At 42.6% G+C, this 14,289-nt stretch overlaps 1 protein-coding gene across 1 annotated transcript in view; it reads left to right on the top strand.

The window, feature by feature from the left end:
- LOC136587925 (serine/threonine-protein kinase 4-like) overlaps nt 1-13,646 on the top strand; it is a 56,738-nt gene extending 43,092 nt beyond the window's left edge. Inside the window, exons 9-11 of the mRNA XM_066586761.1 lie at nt 360-555; nt 8,817-8,968; nt 13,298-13,646. Coding sequence (XP_066442858.1) covers nt 360-555; nt 8,817-8,968; nt 13,298-13,456 — 507 coding nt within the window. The 3' untranslated portion in view covers nt 13,457-13,646. The remainder of the gene's footprint in view (nt 1-359; nt 556-8,816; nt 8,969-13,297) is intronic.
- Nucleotides 13,647-14,289: the final 643 nt, after the last annotated feature.

The following is a 14,289-nucleotide window of genomic DNA, read 5'->3' on the forward strand; positions in this document are numbered from 1 at the left end:
TAGTAGTGAGTCTGTCAGTGAGGGCTTTCACCCTTATTTATATAAATATAAAGTCCAATCACATAGCCTATAAACTAATCTTTAGAGGATTACTACGTTTGAAACTATAATTATTTCCAGTCACAGCATATGATGTTGACTCTTTCTATAATTACCTTTGTAGAATCATAGAATGGTAGAGTTGTAAGTGACCTCAAGGGTCATCTGGTCCAACCCCCTGTTTAATGCAGGATCATTAAATAATCCAAGACAGATGTCTGTCCAGACTCTGTTTGAAGACTTCTTCCATTGAAGAAGAACTCACCACCTCCCGTGGTAACCTGTTCCACTCATTTTTTTTTTCTTCCTTTTTTTTTAAGGATGAGGATGATGTTGATGCAGGCACCATGCTTCAGCCCCGAAGTACAGACATGAACACAATGCAGGAGTTCAGCACCATGAGTGAAGGGGCCGATGGCACAATGGTGGAAAATGAGCACTTAGAAGCACAACTTGGCACCATGTTAATAAACGAGGAAGATGAAGATGAGGACGCAGAATCTGGTACCATGAAACGTAAGCTTTCAGATCACTGAATCTTTTTCCCTTATAGTATTGGAGGATCTAGATGATGCCTGAATATATTAGTCAGGTAATGCATCTGCACCTATTAAGTGGCTGGTGATGAAAAATAATGAGTCCTTTCAGTTTTATTTAGACCCTGCTTGGCTCGTGATTGGTCAAGAAGGCTTGTACACATGGATGTACATATTGTTTAATGGGTGCAGATGCGATTTGCTTTGCGATAGTCTAGATCGCGCTGCAAAACCAATGTGTCATTTTGGCATTCTCTGTACCGCCTTCCTCAATTATCTGAACATAGAAATGCTTGTCTGTATGTGGCTGTCAACATATACACTGACATGCCAAAAGTCATGGAGTAGCAGTATGTAAAATTATTATGAAGACGTGAAAGCACACACCTGTATAAGTTGTGAGTTGTTATCTTGTGAGTGAGGTTGAACACTGGCCAGCTTGCTCATGGCAAGGTGAAGTGAATAATCGGAGTACGAACGAAGCATGACAAATGGCTGCCAGATGGATGGATGGATATTCCATTTCCAAAGTTGTGCAGGGATTTAATAGTCCTCGATCTACAGTGTCATGTGTGTGTAGTGGCTCAGAACTAGTGGGGCCCCTCCATAATGTTTTATGTCTCTCTCGTGCAATTGTCTTGTCAGTGTCTTATATGTAGTGTGCATTTGATATGTGTATTGCCCCTCTGCAGCACGGAATGAGTTAATGTCTGGGTTATGTATCATGTTGTAGGTTATGTGATTATGTCCTATATAAGTGTTTGCAAGGATGCTATGTTAGACTAGTCTATGCAAGAGCGTTGGAGAGCAGTCAAAAAGGCAGTCTAAGAGTGTGAGTGCAAGAAGTTCTGCTTTCAAATCAGTGAGTGACCGCTGCAGACCTTTATCGGTCTGTGTGTGGAAAATGGAGGAAGCTGAGCGATTCCCTTCTGCTTGGCCTGGGCCTACTCTACCCAAGATATGCCGGTGCTACCACTAAGCTCTGAGAGAGAGAAAGAAGAACCCATGCTTGAGTGAGAAAAGGCACCAGAAGCATGAGTGTTGACTTGTAGAGTGATGGAAAGAGAAAGAGTCGCCGGGAGCGAGATCACACAGATAACTAGGACTGTGGATTTTCTGGATTACACCGAGACTCCTCCTTGTCACACCACCTTCTACGTGTGTAATTGTGTCAAACTACTGTTGTGAATTGGGATTTGCCAAAGTTACAGTAAATGGACATTACCGACCATTCCAAGTTTGTCCAGAAAGTTTCCCTGTGTGTGGACTAAGTTATTTACCTGACCAAGATTCACCACAGAGGACAGAATGGTGGCATCACGAGTGACAAAGAACTATAAGGTAACTCCTGGTTACTTTTCCCTGTGACCTTCCCCAGCAGTGACATGGATGGGTCCCGAGCTACCCCCAGGGGAGGAGATAGTAGAGTCACTATGACATAGTTATTCTCCTCTACCCTGCCATCTCCTCGGCTGTGGGCCTGCTGCATGTGTACTGTAAATACATCATAGAAGGCATTACCACCCACATTGGACAGTGTCTGGCTAGAATCATCCATGTGAACAGACAAGCGACTGAGGCAGAAATCACATCCACATTCAGTGCAGGAGGCCCACATGTATATCCTGCTGGTCATTGCAGCATTCCTTCGCTCCCATTGGATATGGGAGTAGAAAATCCACTAGAGTACCACGTAACACCACGACACAGGATACAGTGCCTCATCTGGGCTCATGAGATTGCTAACTGGACCCTAGAGGATTGTCAGCAATTGAAGTGGTTTGATGAGTCACGTTACCAATTGTTTCTGGATGATCATAGGGTCATGTGTGGAATGGACCCCAATTGTCAACAGGGCACTGAGCAGGCTGGCGCTGGTTCCATACTGATGTAGGGTGTGATGTCATAGCATGGATTGGGTCCACTGGTCTACCTAAACACATCATTAACCGGTGCCCGCTGCATTTTACTGCTTGGTGACCATTCACACCAGAGATCCTGTACCTACAAATGCCATAGAGCTGTGGATGGCTATCCAGACAGCATGGCTCAACATTCCTGACAGATGTCTTCTGTCCACTTGTGGAATATATGCCATGTCGAGTTATTGCCCTTTGCCGGGCTAAAGAGGGCCCTACATGGTATTACTTCCTGTTCTAGGACTTCTGTCAAGTCAGTGTAGTTTCGATGTCCTAGAGAAGCAGAATGGTGCACAGCTCAGGAGAAGGAACGAACATGTACTAATGGTAAATTGTGTTGCCATTTGCAGGTTCCCCATATATCAAGAAAATGGGGTCCCTTGACCTGTGGCACATCAGAAAGGAGTATATATGCTAGAGGTGGCATAAATGCATGCAGCTTTCTCTGCTCTAGTTGATAGAAGTCATGAAATGCTACCCTGCTACCACAATACCCATCATCTACAATGGAGTGAGCTTCATACATGGATTGCTGTTTGAGTGAGAAGAGGAACCCCATTCTTCTGACGGGTGCCAGTTTCACGTCCAGAACTCCCACCTGTCGGAACTTTATGACATATACTTCTGATATGCTCTAAATGTCTCAAATGGTAATAACTCCTTAAGTTTTATTGCAGCACTTGAAAATGGTTCAATCTGACAATTTTGCCCTCACAACCGGAAAGAATTTGCACCCCTGCTCTAGATGCTCTAACATTAGGGGGTTTATTTGAAACAAATCACTTTTTAGAGGTCTGATCATTTATACAGTCTGTAGAAATTTAATGTGTATTTCATGAGCCAAGTCTACTCTCTATAGTAGTTTACCAACCAAATGCATTTAGAGATTTGTATATACATGTAGAGGTTGCAGATCATGTTATGAACTGTCCCCCCCAATCCCCATTGTGTTGCCAAAGAAACTCTGTTGACAAAGGCTTCTATTTTTCCTTTAAATTGTCCAAAAGAGCTATAAACTGAATGTTTGTATATCTTATATAGCTTTAAGGTTCTGCCAATTTGCCTTAAGGGGCAGATGAGGCAGGTGGCCAGGAAACTGTGCCAGCAATGTCCACATGTCAATGAAATGATTCAGCTGCCAGTACAAAAGTCTATTGAAAGTAAAGTTGCACAATATAGTTAAAGGGCTTTTCTCATTACAGACTTTTATGACAAGTCCCAGTGCTGAGTTTAATGAAGAGATGTCAGTTAATGTATTGCTGCCTTTCAATTAAATCCAATGTGAATTATGGAAACCAGTTTTGGCTTTAAAGGCTATGGAAACCTTTTGTGCATGAAAAATCAATACACATATCTTACTATGTCCCTGCAGAAAAAAATAATGCACTTATCTATTTTTTTTTGCATTGAGTTTTCCTTCTCATGCATTTACAGAGTCTCAGTCTTGGTTTTCAGGCTTTCCTACATTCAAGTTTCTGGCTAGGGACATTTCCAGCACTGGTCAGCTGATCTCTCTCATGAACATGAACATGCACATGCTCTGCTCTCCCTCCCCTCTCCTCTTTCAGAGGCTGTGTAGCATAATCACACTCACTCTATACTACACAGCTATGTCATCCTCAGTTGGAGTAGCTGCTGGTCTCTTTCTACTCCCTACTGATAAAAGTAGAAAATTCACCTGGAGTTTTCACCTACAGCCCTTTTGTAATAGCATCTTTCTCTGCTCTCTGTACTTTTGACCTCATCCACTATCCCCCAGCACAGTCATACAGCCCTTTTCTAATAGCTCATTAGAGAGGCCGTGAATGCATGTTCACAACAGCAAGAAGGCTATGGGAGGAGTCAGTCAGTTTACTGACAACATTTGTTAAGAATTCAGTTCTCCAGACTGCAGCGCCTTGGAAAACAATACAAGCATAAAAGTCAAACAATCAGAAATTTTTTATGAAAATCAATTACAAAAAGTTTTCATTTTCAAGAACACATTGATTAAATTAAAAAAAAGAGTGCAAAGGTGTACATAACCTTTTAGGATGACCATACACATAAAACACAAAGTGGCCAAATCTGCCCCGCAGATGTCAGGGGAGATGAGGATCCAACAGTTGGATTTCTATTGCCTAATCATTTTCTTCTCTGCAGATAATTTGCTGTCAGAGGAGTCTGGTGGCAGCTTTCTACTCTTGCTACATTCAGAACACATGCATACTTGGCTCAGCATGCATGCGTATGGGGGTGTTGGGCCAGGTAGCTGTTGGCCGAACAATTGTTCACTCGACAGCTATCTAATGTGTATGGACAGCCTTAGGGGCTTTTGACTAGGTAAGGGTGGGCTACCTGGCCCGGACAGCTTAGGGACCTGGAGCTCACACTCCATGTCCAATAATGCAACTGTTGAAAGGATTCTATCAATCTGTTGTTCAGGTTGCTACAGTATGACTGCAGCACTAGGACTCTTACATTACCTTGCTAGTTTATCTTTATTGTCAGCAGGATGGTAACAAATTCATCAAATAGTTGCAAGAAGCACACATCATACCATATCTATAGGAACATGTACAAGGAGAGCACATTGTACCATATCTATAGGCACATGTACAAGGAACACATTGGGCCATACCTATAGGAGCATGTCCAAGGAGAAAACATTGGACCATACCTATAGGAGCATGTCCAAGGAGAAAACATTGGACCATACCTATAGGAGCATGTCCAAGGAGAAAACATTGGACCATACCTATAGGAGCATGTCCAAGGAGAACACATTGGACCATACCTATAGGAGCATGTCCAAGGAGAACACATTGGACCATTTCTATAGGAGCATGTCCAAGGAGAACACATTGGACCATTTCTATAGGAGCATGTCCAAGGAGAACACATTGGACCATTTCTATAGGAGCATGTCCAAGGAGAACACATTGGACCATTTCTATAGGAGCATGTCCAAGGAGAACACATTGGACCATTTCTATAGCAACATGTCCAAGGAGAACACATTGGACCATTTCTATAGCAACATGTCCAAGGAGAACACATTGGACCATTTCTATAGCAACATGTTCAAGGAGAATACCTTGTACCATGTCTATAGGAGCATGTCCAAGGAGAACACATTGGACCATTTCTATAGGAGCATGTCCAAGGAGAACACATTGGACCATTTCTATAGGAGCATGTCCAAGGAGAACACATTGGACCATTTCTATAGCAACATGTCCAAGGAGAACACATTGGACCATTTCTATAGCAACATGTCCAAGGAGAACACATTGGACCATTTCTATAGGAGCATGTCCAAGGAGAACACATTGGACCATTTCTATAGGAGCATGTCCAAGGAGAACACATTGGACCATTTCTATAGGAGCATGTCCAAGGAGAACACATTGGACCATTTCTATAGGAGCATGTCCAAGGAGAACACATTGGACCATTTCTATAGCAACATGTCCAAGGAGAATACATTGTACCATTTCTATAGGAACATGTCCAAGGAGAACACACTGTACCATTTCTATAGGAACATGTCCAAGGAGAACACACTGTACCATTTCTATAGGAACATGTCCAAGGAGAACACACTGTACCATTTCTATAGGAACATGTCCAAGGAGAACACACTGTACCATTTCTATAGGAACATGTCCAAGGAGAACACACTGTACCATTTCTATAGGAACATGTCCAAGGAGAACACACTGTACCATTTCTATAGGAACATGTCCAAGGAGAACACACTGTACCATTTCTATAGGAACATGTCCAAGGAGAACACACTGTACCATTTCTATAGGAACATGTCCAAGGAGAACACACTGTACCATTTCTATAGGAACATGTCCAAGGAGAACACACTGTACCATTTCTATAGGAACATGTCCAAGGAGAACACACTGTACCATTTCTATAGGAACATGTCCAAGGAGAACACACTGTACCATTTCTATAGGAACATGTCCAAGGAGAACACACTGTACCATTTCTATAGGAACATGTCCAAGGAGAACACACTGTACCATTTCTATAGGAACATGTCCAAGGAGAACACACTGTACCATTTCTATAGGAACATGTCCAAGGAGAACACACTGTACCATTTCTATAGGAACATGTCCAAGGAGAACACACTGTACCATTTCTATAGGAACATGTCCAAGGAGAACACACTGTACCATTTCTATAGGAACATGTCCAAGGAGAACACACTGTACCATTTCTATAGGAACATGTCCAAGGAGAACACACTGTACCATTTCTATAGGAACATGTCCAAGGAGAACACACTGTACCATTTCTATAGGAACATGTCCAAGGAGAACACACTGTACCATGTCTATAGGAACATGTCCAAGGAGAACACATTTTACCATGTCTATAGGAACATGTACAAGGAGGGCACACTGTACCATGTCTATAGGAACATGTCCAAGGAGGGCACATTGTACCATGTCTATAGGAACATGTCCAAGGAGAACACATTGTACCATGTCTATAGGAACATGTCCAAGGAGAACACATTGTACCATGTCTATAGGAACATGTACAAGGAGGGCACATTGTACCATGTCTATAGGAAAATGTCCAAGGAGAACACATTGTACCATGTCTATAGGAACATGTACAAGGAGGGCACATTGTACCATGTCTATAGGAACATGTACAAGGAGGGCACATTGTACCATGTCTATAGGAACATGTACAAGGAGGGCACATTGTACCATGTCTATAGGAACATGTACAAGGAGGGCACATTGTACCATGTCTATAGGAACATGTACAAGGAGGGCACATTGTACCATGTCTATAGGAACATGTACAAGGAGGGCACATTGTACCATGTCTATAGGAACATGTACAAGGAGGGCACATTGTACCATGTCTATAGGAACATGTACAAGGAGGGCACATTGTACCATGTCTATAGGAACATGTACAAGGAGGGCACATTGTACCATGTCTATAGGAACATGTACAAGGAGGGCACATTGTACCATGTCTATAGGAACATGTACAAGGAGAAAACATTGTACCATATCTAAAGATACATGTACCATAGAAGTAGTGCACATTCAACCATATCTTTTTTTCAGCATGAAAAATCACTGAGCCATTGTACAGTAAACATAATCCTGTCCCAAACCACAATAAATGGCTCTCAGCAATAAATTGTACTCCTATATCTTACAATTCAACATTGCTACATATTTCCCCAGTGGCAACATTTACTAATTTTTCATAGAGAAATCTTAACCTGATACCCTGTTGAGTATACACAGCGACTTTCAAGTTCTGTCCCATAGTCTATTTGCTACAGACCTCTAAACACCTCTCATTTAATCATGATCACCCTGCATAAAACAGTGTGTAGGTAATATGCCATAGGGGAAGTTATGATAAGTTCACTGACTGTCTTCTCTGTCTTTGATGCTGTATTGATTAGTTATATTTTTGAAGTTTGTCCTTCTGCTCAGACTTTTGAGGTTGTGCAGTAATTGGTACGTAATTGTATCCCACTGCAGTCTTTAATTTGTTCCTAGCTGGTTTCACCAATACTTGAGTCTGAAAGTGTATACTCCCATAGGATGAAAAGCTTTTACTGAATCTCACAATAGGGACCTGTCAGACATAACTTCACTGCTCAGTCAAGGTCATACCAGACATGTCTCAGCAGCCTGCGAGGAAGCGTCTATCTAATCCTGAGACATATGTGATACTGTAGATTAAAAAAAAAAATCAAGCGTCATGGGGTCCAAGCCCCCAGGGTTCAATGCAGGATTCACTAAATCATCCCAGACAGATGTCTGTCCAGCCTTTGTTTGAAGACTTCCATTGAAGGAGAACTCGCCACCTCCTGTGGCAACCTGTTCCACTCATTGAGGCTTAACAGAAAACAGAACACTTGCACTGTGTTGAGTTAAATGCAATATAGGACTGGTACCCCGAGTTATTGATGTCCTTTTTTGCGTTTCGAAATGCAAAAATTGCATAATCCTATTTTTTTTAATTCTCCACAAACTTCTTACGACTTTTTTCATATTTGCATCATGGCTTCAATTCATAATGGAACCATTTCCAACAGATTCCAAAAAATCACGATGTACCCCGTTGACTGATAATGTGGTCCATCAGGTTTCTATGGGTGTTGAATTATTTTTGATTGTAAGAACAGTGCTGCAGACTGCGTTATTCATGCCATCAAAAATATAGGAACCCCCTAATGGAAAATTGTAAAAGGAAAGTGTGACAGAGACTTACACCATCCAATCTACATGTCCTGGTATGGATAACATGACATAAAAGTTACCATTTGTCATTACAGAAAGTGACCCGCCGGCACAACCTGCCAGACCATCCTTTCTTGAGTACTTCGAAAAGAACGAGAACCAGTTGGGTGCGTCCGATAACAAGACCTCCGAAAACTCTCCAAGCTCTTCTGAGTTTAAGATACCTCTTAGTGGAGACTACAGCTTTGTAAGTAGTACTGTTATAACACTTTGTAAGACAGATATGGGTGATCTTACTTGACTTTTAGAAGAAAATTTTAGTTTTTTTTATGTTTATGCACAGCTGGGTATGGGTATAAATCCAGCAGCCAATACTGTCTTATCCTGCCCTCCAATTTTAATGTTTGCCCCATCACTATTTTTCAAGATGGCCGCCGCATCCCTAGTGACATAAACTACATTTATCATCACTCCCCACTCTATACTTCCTTCCTGCGGATGTCCCCACTAAATGCTGGACTGCTTTTGATCAGCATTCTAGTAACGAGAGCTGAATAGAGAAAATGCCGTTCCTAGAAGTTCGTGCTGAGCATGTCTACAGGTCGTATCCAGGGCAACCTGTAAATAAACACTTCTGAAGGGCCAGGAGAAGACAATGGTTTATAGAACTACAGACCTAAAAGTCAAAGTATAACCACACTGCAAACTTTAATAACTTTTGAGCAGCATTAATTTGAAAGCTACTTTGCATAACTGAAATTCCTCTTTGGATTTCTCCTGGGAAGATTCTAGATTTAAAGGGCCTCCTCAATAGGTGCCATCATCTCTTCTGTAAAGTGGCGGAGGGCCACTCTGGTGACCCTAGGAACATGGAGATCAGCATAGTCACCCACTGTTTGGGGACATACAAACATAGTACTAAGCAATATTGCTTAAAACAGGGAAGCAGTTATGTGATCCCACCCCTGGGATCCACAAATATCTTGAAATCTTTCCTCTGTGACCCAGCTGTATGTGGTGGCTGGGAGTATGGAAGCAGCCAAGCATGTGCTATGGTGTTTCTGTAACTTCCACTTCACCCTCTGCATGCAGAGAAGTATTGCCATCTTGGCTATTCATAGCCGAGATGGGCATACTCCTTTTATAAGGGCTTTTTGAAGTGATGATTCATCTTCGAAAACCCTCAAGGAACAGCTGTTATCACTGGGAGAGGTTACAAGAAAAGCAATGGCTAGCCATACAGAATGTAGTCCATAGGACCCATCTAGCACTAGATCTCAATACTGTTTATTTTTTTATTGGCATCACAATAGAATACTTGAATAGGAAGGCATGGATGCGCTACACAATGGTATGGCGAGCGACCCCTGGGGGCCTCAGAACATGGATTACAATTCTGTGTTGTGGCCCCTGTACGAAATGAAGCATAAAACCCAAGTGCAGACTTGAAGAGTAGCATGTGAGAAGCCAAAATCTACTTTCCGCATCTCTCTAAGTCCTGTAGGACCGCTGCCATGAATGAAATACGGAAAGTGTACTCAAAGTGTCCTCCTTCTGCTACAATACATGCATGGAGCTGTCGTTGGACCTGTGTTCATTCTAAGGACTCTCAACATGGATAGGTACCTGAATCTCTTGCAGACTACAGTGGAAGTCCTCCTGAATGGTCAGCCCGTCATAGCAGAAGGAGGCTACTTCGAGTATGCTTTCCTTACTTCAGTCATAGCAATGGTCCTACAGGACTTAGAGAGACGTGGAAAGCAGATTTCTGCTTCTCACATGCTACTCTTCAACTTTCCATTTGGGTTTTACTCTCTATGTCTTACAGGGGCCACAAAAAAAATGAAATCCATGTTCCGGAGCCCACCAGGGGCCGTGTGCCATGCCATAGTGTAGTGCATCCGTGCCTTACTATTCAAGTACGCTATTGTTATTTCAATATAGGACACCAATATTAACTCATAGTTGGGCAGGTCCACAAAATTGGAAGCCACTTGTTAGCAGCTCTATGTTCAGACTCCCAGAACGGGGGTCTTGAGTGTGCATCCTCCCTCTATGCCATATTTATGATCTCGTACGTGACTCTTGTCTATAGCCAGTCTATTGACCTTGCCAATAGATAAGAGTGGCAATGAAAAAATGGACCCTCTTTATTTCCCTCATACAACCCCTTTAATTCGTGGAGTTGTGCATTCAGTGATAACACATTTATAAGACTATAGCTTTTGCAGTGAAGTTCTGAGATTCCCAGAAATGACCATTTTTAGAGATAGTTGAGAACATAATTATTTGTTTCTTATCTGGACAGCTGACACATCCAGCAATGCAGACCATTATCACCCTGAGCAGAGGCATTCGTCGCGTAATCAGATACGACGGGTTTAACACTAAAGATCAATACCGTTTAGAGGCTTCGTTCTGCACGTCGGTAAAATACACGCCGCAATTGGGATATTTTTTCTCTCTCCTTTTAAATCAATCAGCTTATTTTAAACAGAATGCACATATGGATTTTTACCAAGGTCAGGCAAGAGGTGCAGAATGACAAGAATTTCAGGAAATGGCCAGGTCCACATTTAAAGGGGTAGGAATTTTCATACTAGTAATCTCCTTAAGGCCTTATTCACACAAGCTAAATACACAGCTAATTTAGCCACAAAGAGAAATTGTGACCATCTGATGCATTGGTTTCCATTGTATTCATTTTTTTCCCCTTACTCCCCCATCCCCTTGCATAAAAACATTGCGCCGGGAATAAGAGAACATCGTTGACTGAAAACGGCAACCAATTTTAGATGCAGCCGGAAAAGATAGGCCTTACCCTATCTTTTTGCCGAAATACGCTAGAGGCTCCCATAGGCTTCTATGGGAGCTGAAAAAAAATGATGGGGAGGGAGGTTAGCAGCGAAGAAATGGAGACAGAGGGAAAGGATTACAGCTGGCTCTATTTTAACTATTAGTAGTCATTCTGAGGATTTTTGCCGACCGAGGGATTTCCGGTAATTTTTGGTAATACACCGCAGCCACCTGTGTGAATGGAAGAGAAAACACAGCTGAAGCTTGGGGCTTGATCGCGGCTATTCTCCACGCAATTTTTTTTGCCTACGAAGTGACCAATGTGAAGATGCATCACTTGTGTGAATAACCCCTTAAGAATGCAATCAGTCTACCCCAAGGCTTGGAATGAGGAATTACAAGGAATAGGTCATTAATTCATCTGTGAAGTAAATGGACATGAGGCTTTAGGTTTAATATTCCTTGAAATAGGTTGCCTGAGCTTAGTAAATAAGAAACAGTGCCGCTCTTGTCCATTGGCAGTGTCTGGTATTGCAACTTAGTTATATTCAAGTGAGGCTGAGTTGCAGTACCTTGTAGAACCCATGGATAAGAGTGGTGCTGTTTACAGTCAGACCCTTTTTACTGAACACAGGCAAGCCCTTTAATGTTTTCGGATTTTCTGGTCCTTGACATGCGGTTGTACCTGATACTACAGCTCAGCTTCATTTAAGTGCAGCAGCAGCCGCAGCCACATGTACGTATGCAGCGATGTACCTGGATAAACACCAAGGGGCCGCAGCGTTCTCAGGCCCTTTCATGCTGCTGATTGTGGGAGGTGGCCCACACTAGTCACACAAAGGTGTTGCGCTACTTTGTAGCCAAGTTTTAAAAAAAGCCCCAAACTTCTGTTTTCTGATATTATCAGTCATAACTACCCGGTCACTTACCCCTGCACTGCATTGCAAGGCACTCTACTGCCCGTGGGTCAGTCACGGAGACAGCGGATGGCGGTAGCGGCTACGTCTATAGCATTCAGGTGTTGAAAGCTTTTAGCACTTGCACAGCCGAATCTCCTGTATCTGCACAAGCGCTCAATGCTTTCAGCGTCTGCATAGAAGAGGATGGAGCTGGGAACATAGCTAAATCAAGTGACTACCACAGGCATCTTATGTGCTACGGACGTGGTGGCTGCCACTGTTCAGTGTTTACATGGCTGATCCATGCACTGTAGGGGTAAGTAATGGAGGTATTTGATTGCTTATATGAGAACACAACAGTTTAAGGCACTTTAGAAGCTGGGCATGAAAGTGGCCAACTTTGTAAAAAAAGCTGTACCAACATGACTCCAGCCCCTCCCCCCTAAAAGCGGAGCCCAGGGCGAGCAGCTCTTGGCAACACTAGCAAACAACTGATTTTGTAAAACCTTTCCGCTGCAAGGAAAATGCATTTACAGAATGGCCTTAACCCAGGACCACCACCAATCAGCTACTCTGTGAGGCCAGTGCACAGAGCTGATTTTTACATAAAGCAGACAGCACCATTCTTACTGCAGTGGCCAGACTTGGTAATGCAGGACAAGTTCCCATTCATTTCATTGCCTGCTATACCAAGCTTGACCACGGCAGTGGAAATGGAGCTGTCTGCTTTCTGCAGAAATCAGCTCAGTGCGTGAGTGCAGCGGCCCAGCAAACAGCTGATCAGCGGGTGTCCCTAGCAATAGACCCTGGCCGATCTACTATGGATGACCTATCCTGGACCAGTCCCTTTAAGTAATTGTTTCTGTCTTTGACTTTTCAAGTTAAAAGACTGGAGCGTGGGTGAGCTGCAGATGCGACTGACTTCATTGGAACCATTGATGGAAAGTGAAATTGAAGAAATTCATCTGAAATATCAGGCAAAGCGACAGCCCATCCTGGATGCCATAGAGTCAAAGAAACGCAGGCAGCAGAACGTTTAAACCCTTTTACCTCATGTGGACTTATTTTATATTGTTTTTTATCAAATCTGTTTTGTAATATTTTATATTTTCGTGTGACGTATTAAATGCACAATGATGTGTATATAGAAAGTGGCTGGAAAGGTGTGTAAGTTCATCAATTTAAAGAGGTTTTCAAATTTCATGTAACTAAAACCAACTTTCTAATTTACTTTGTGTATCAGTTTGCTTTCTGTTAACATTCTTGTCCAGGTGACAGAGTTGCATGGTTTGGTAAGTGTGTCCGATCTCTCTTTTGTAACAGGCTGTCACTTGGAGATAGGTTTGATAGCTATGGACAAAATTGTGTTTTCCAGATGAGTTCAGGTGTACAAGGATAATGACCATGTAACTCACTTGTAGCAGGCTCCTTTTGCATAGACTGTCATAGTTTAGCTAGTCCCAAGACGGAAACCTACTATTATTGCTGGACTCTCTAGCACCTGGATAACAAGTATTAACAAACCAAGTTTATGTACTTGTTCCACATGATCTGTTACATGATTAATGGCAGGGGTAGTCACAAGGTAAGCTATGTCAGTCATAGGAAGTTTAAAGGGTATTTTCTGAACTATTGATGACCTATCCTCAGCCTAGATCAGTGGGGATCTGCCGATTCTCTGGGCGCTGTCAGTGCAGCCAAGCCAGGCATTGATATCAGTGGTCAGAGACGGAAGTGTATTTGAAAGGCTTTGCTGCCATTGATTTATTTGGGAGCAAAGCCTTTCTATTACATTTCCAGCTCTGACCACTGATGTGGATGTCTGACTCAGCTTCACTGACAGTGCCTGGAGAATCAGCTGATCCTGAGTGGT

Source organism: Eleutherodactylus coqui, chromosome 13 (assembly GCF_035609145.1).
Source record: "Eleutherodactylus coqui strain aEleCoq1 chromosome 13, aEleCoq1.hap1, whole genome shotgun sequence".
In the NCBI taxonomy this organism is placed as follows: domain Eukaryota; kingdom Metazoa; phylum Chordata; class Amphibia; order Anura; family Eleutherodactylidae; genus Eleutherodactylus; species Eleutherodactylus coqui.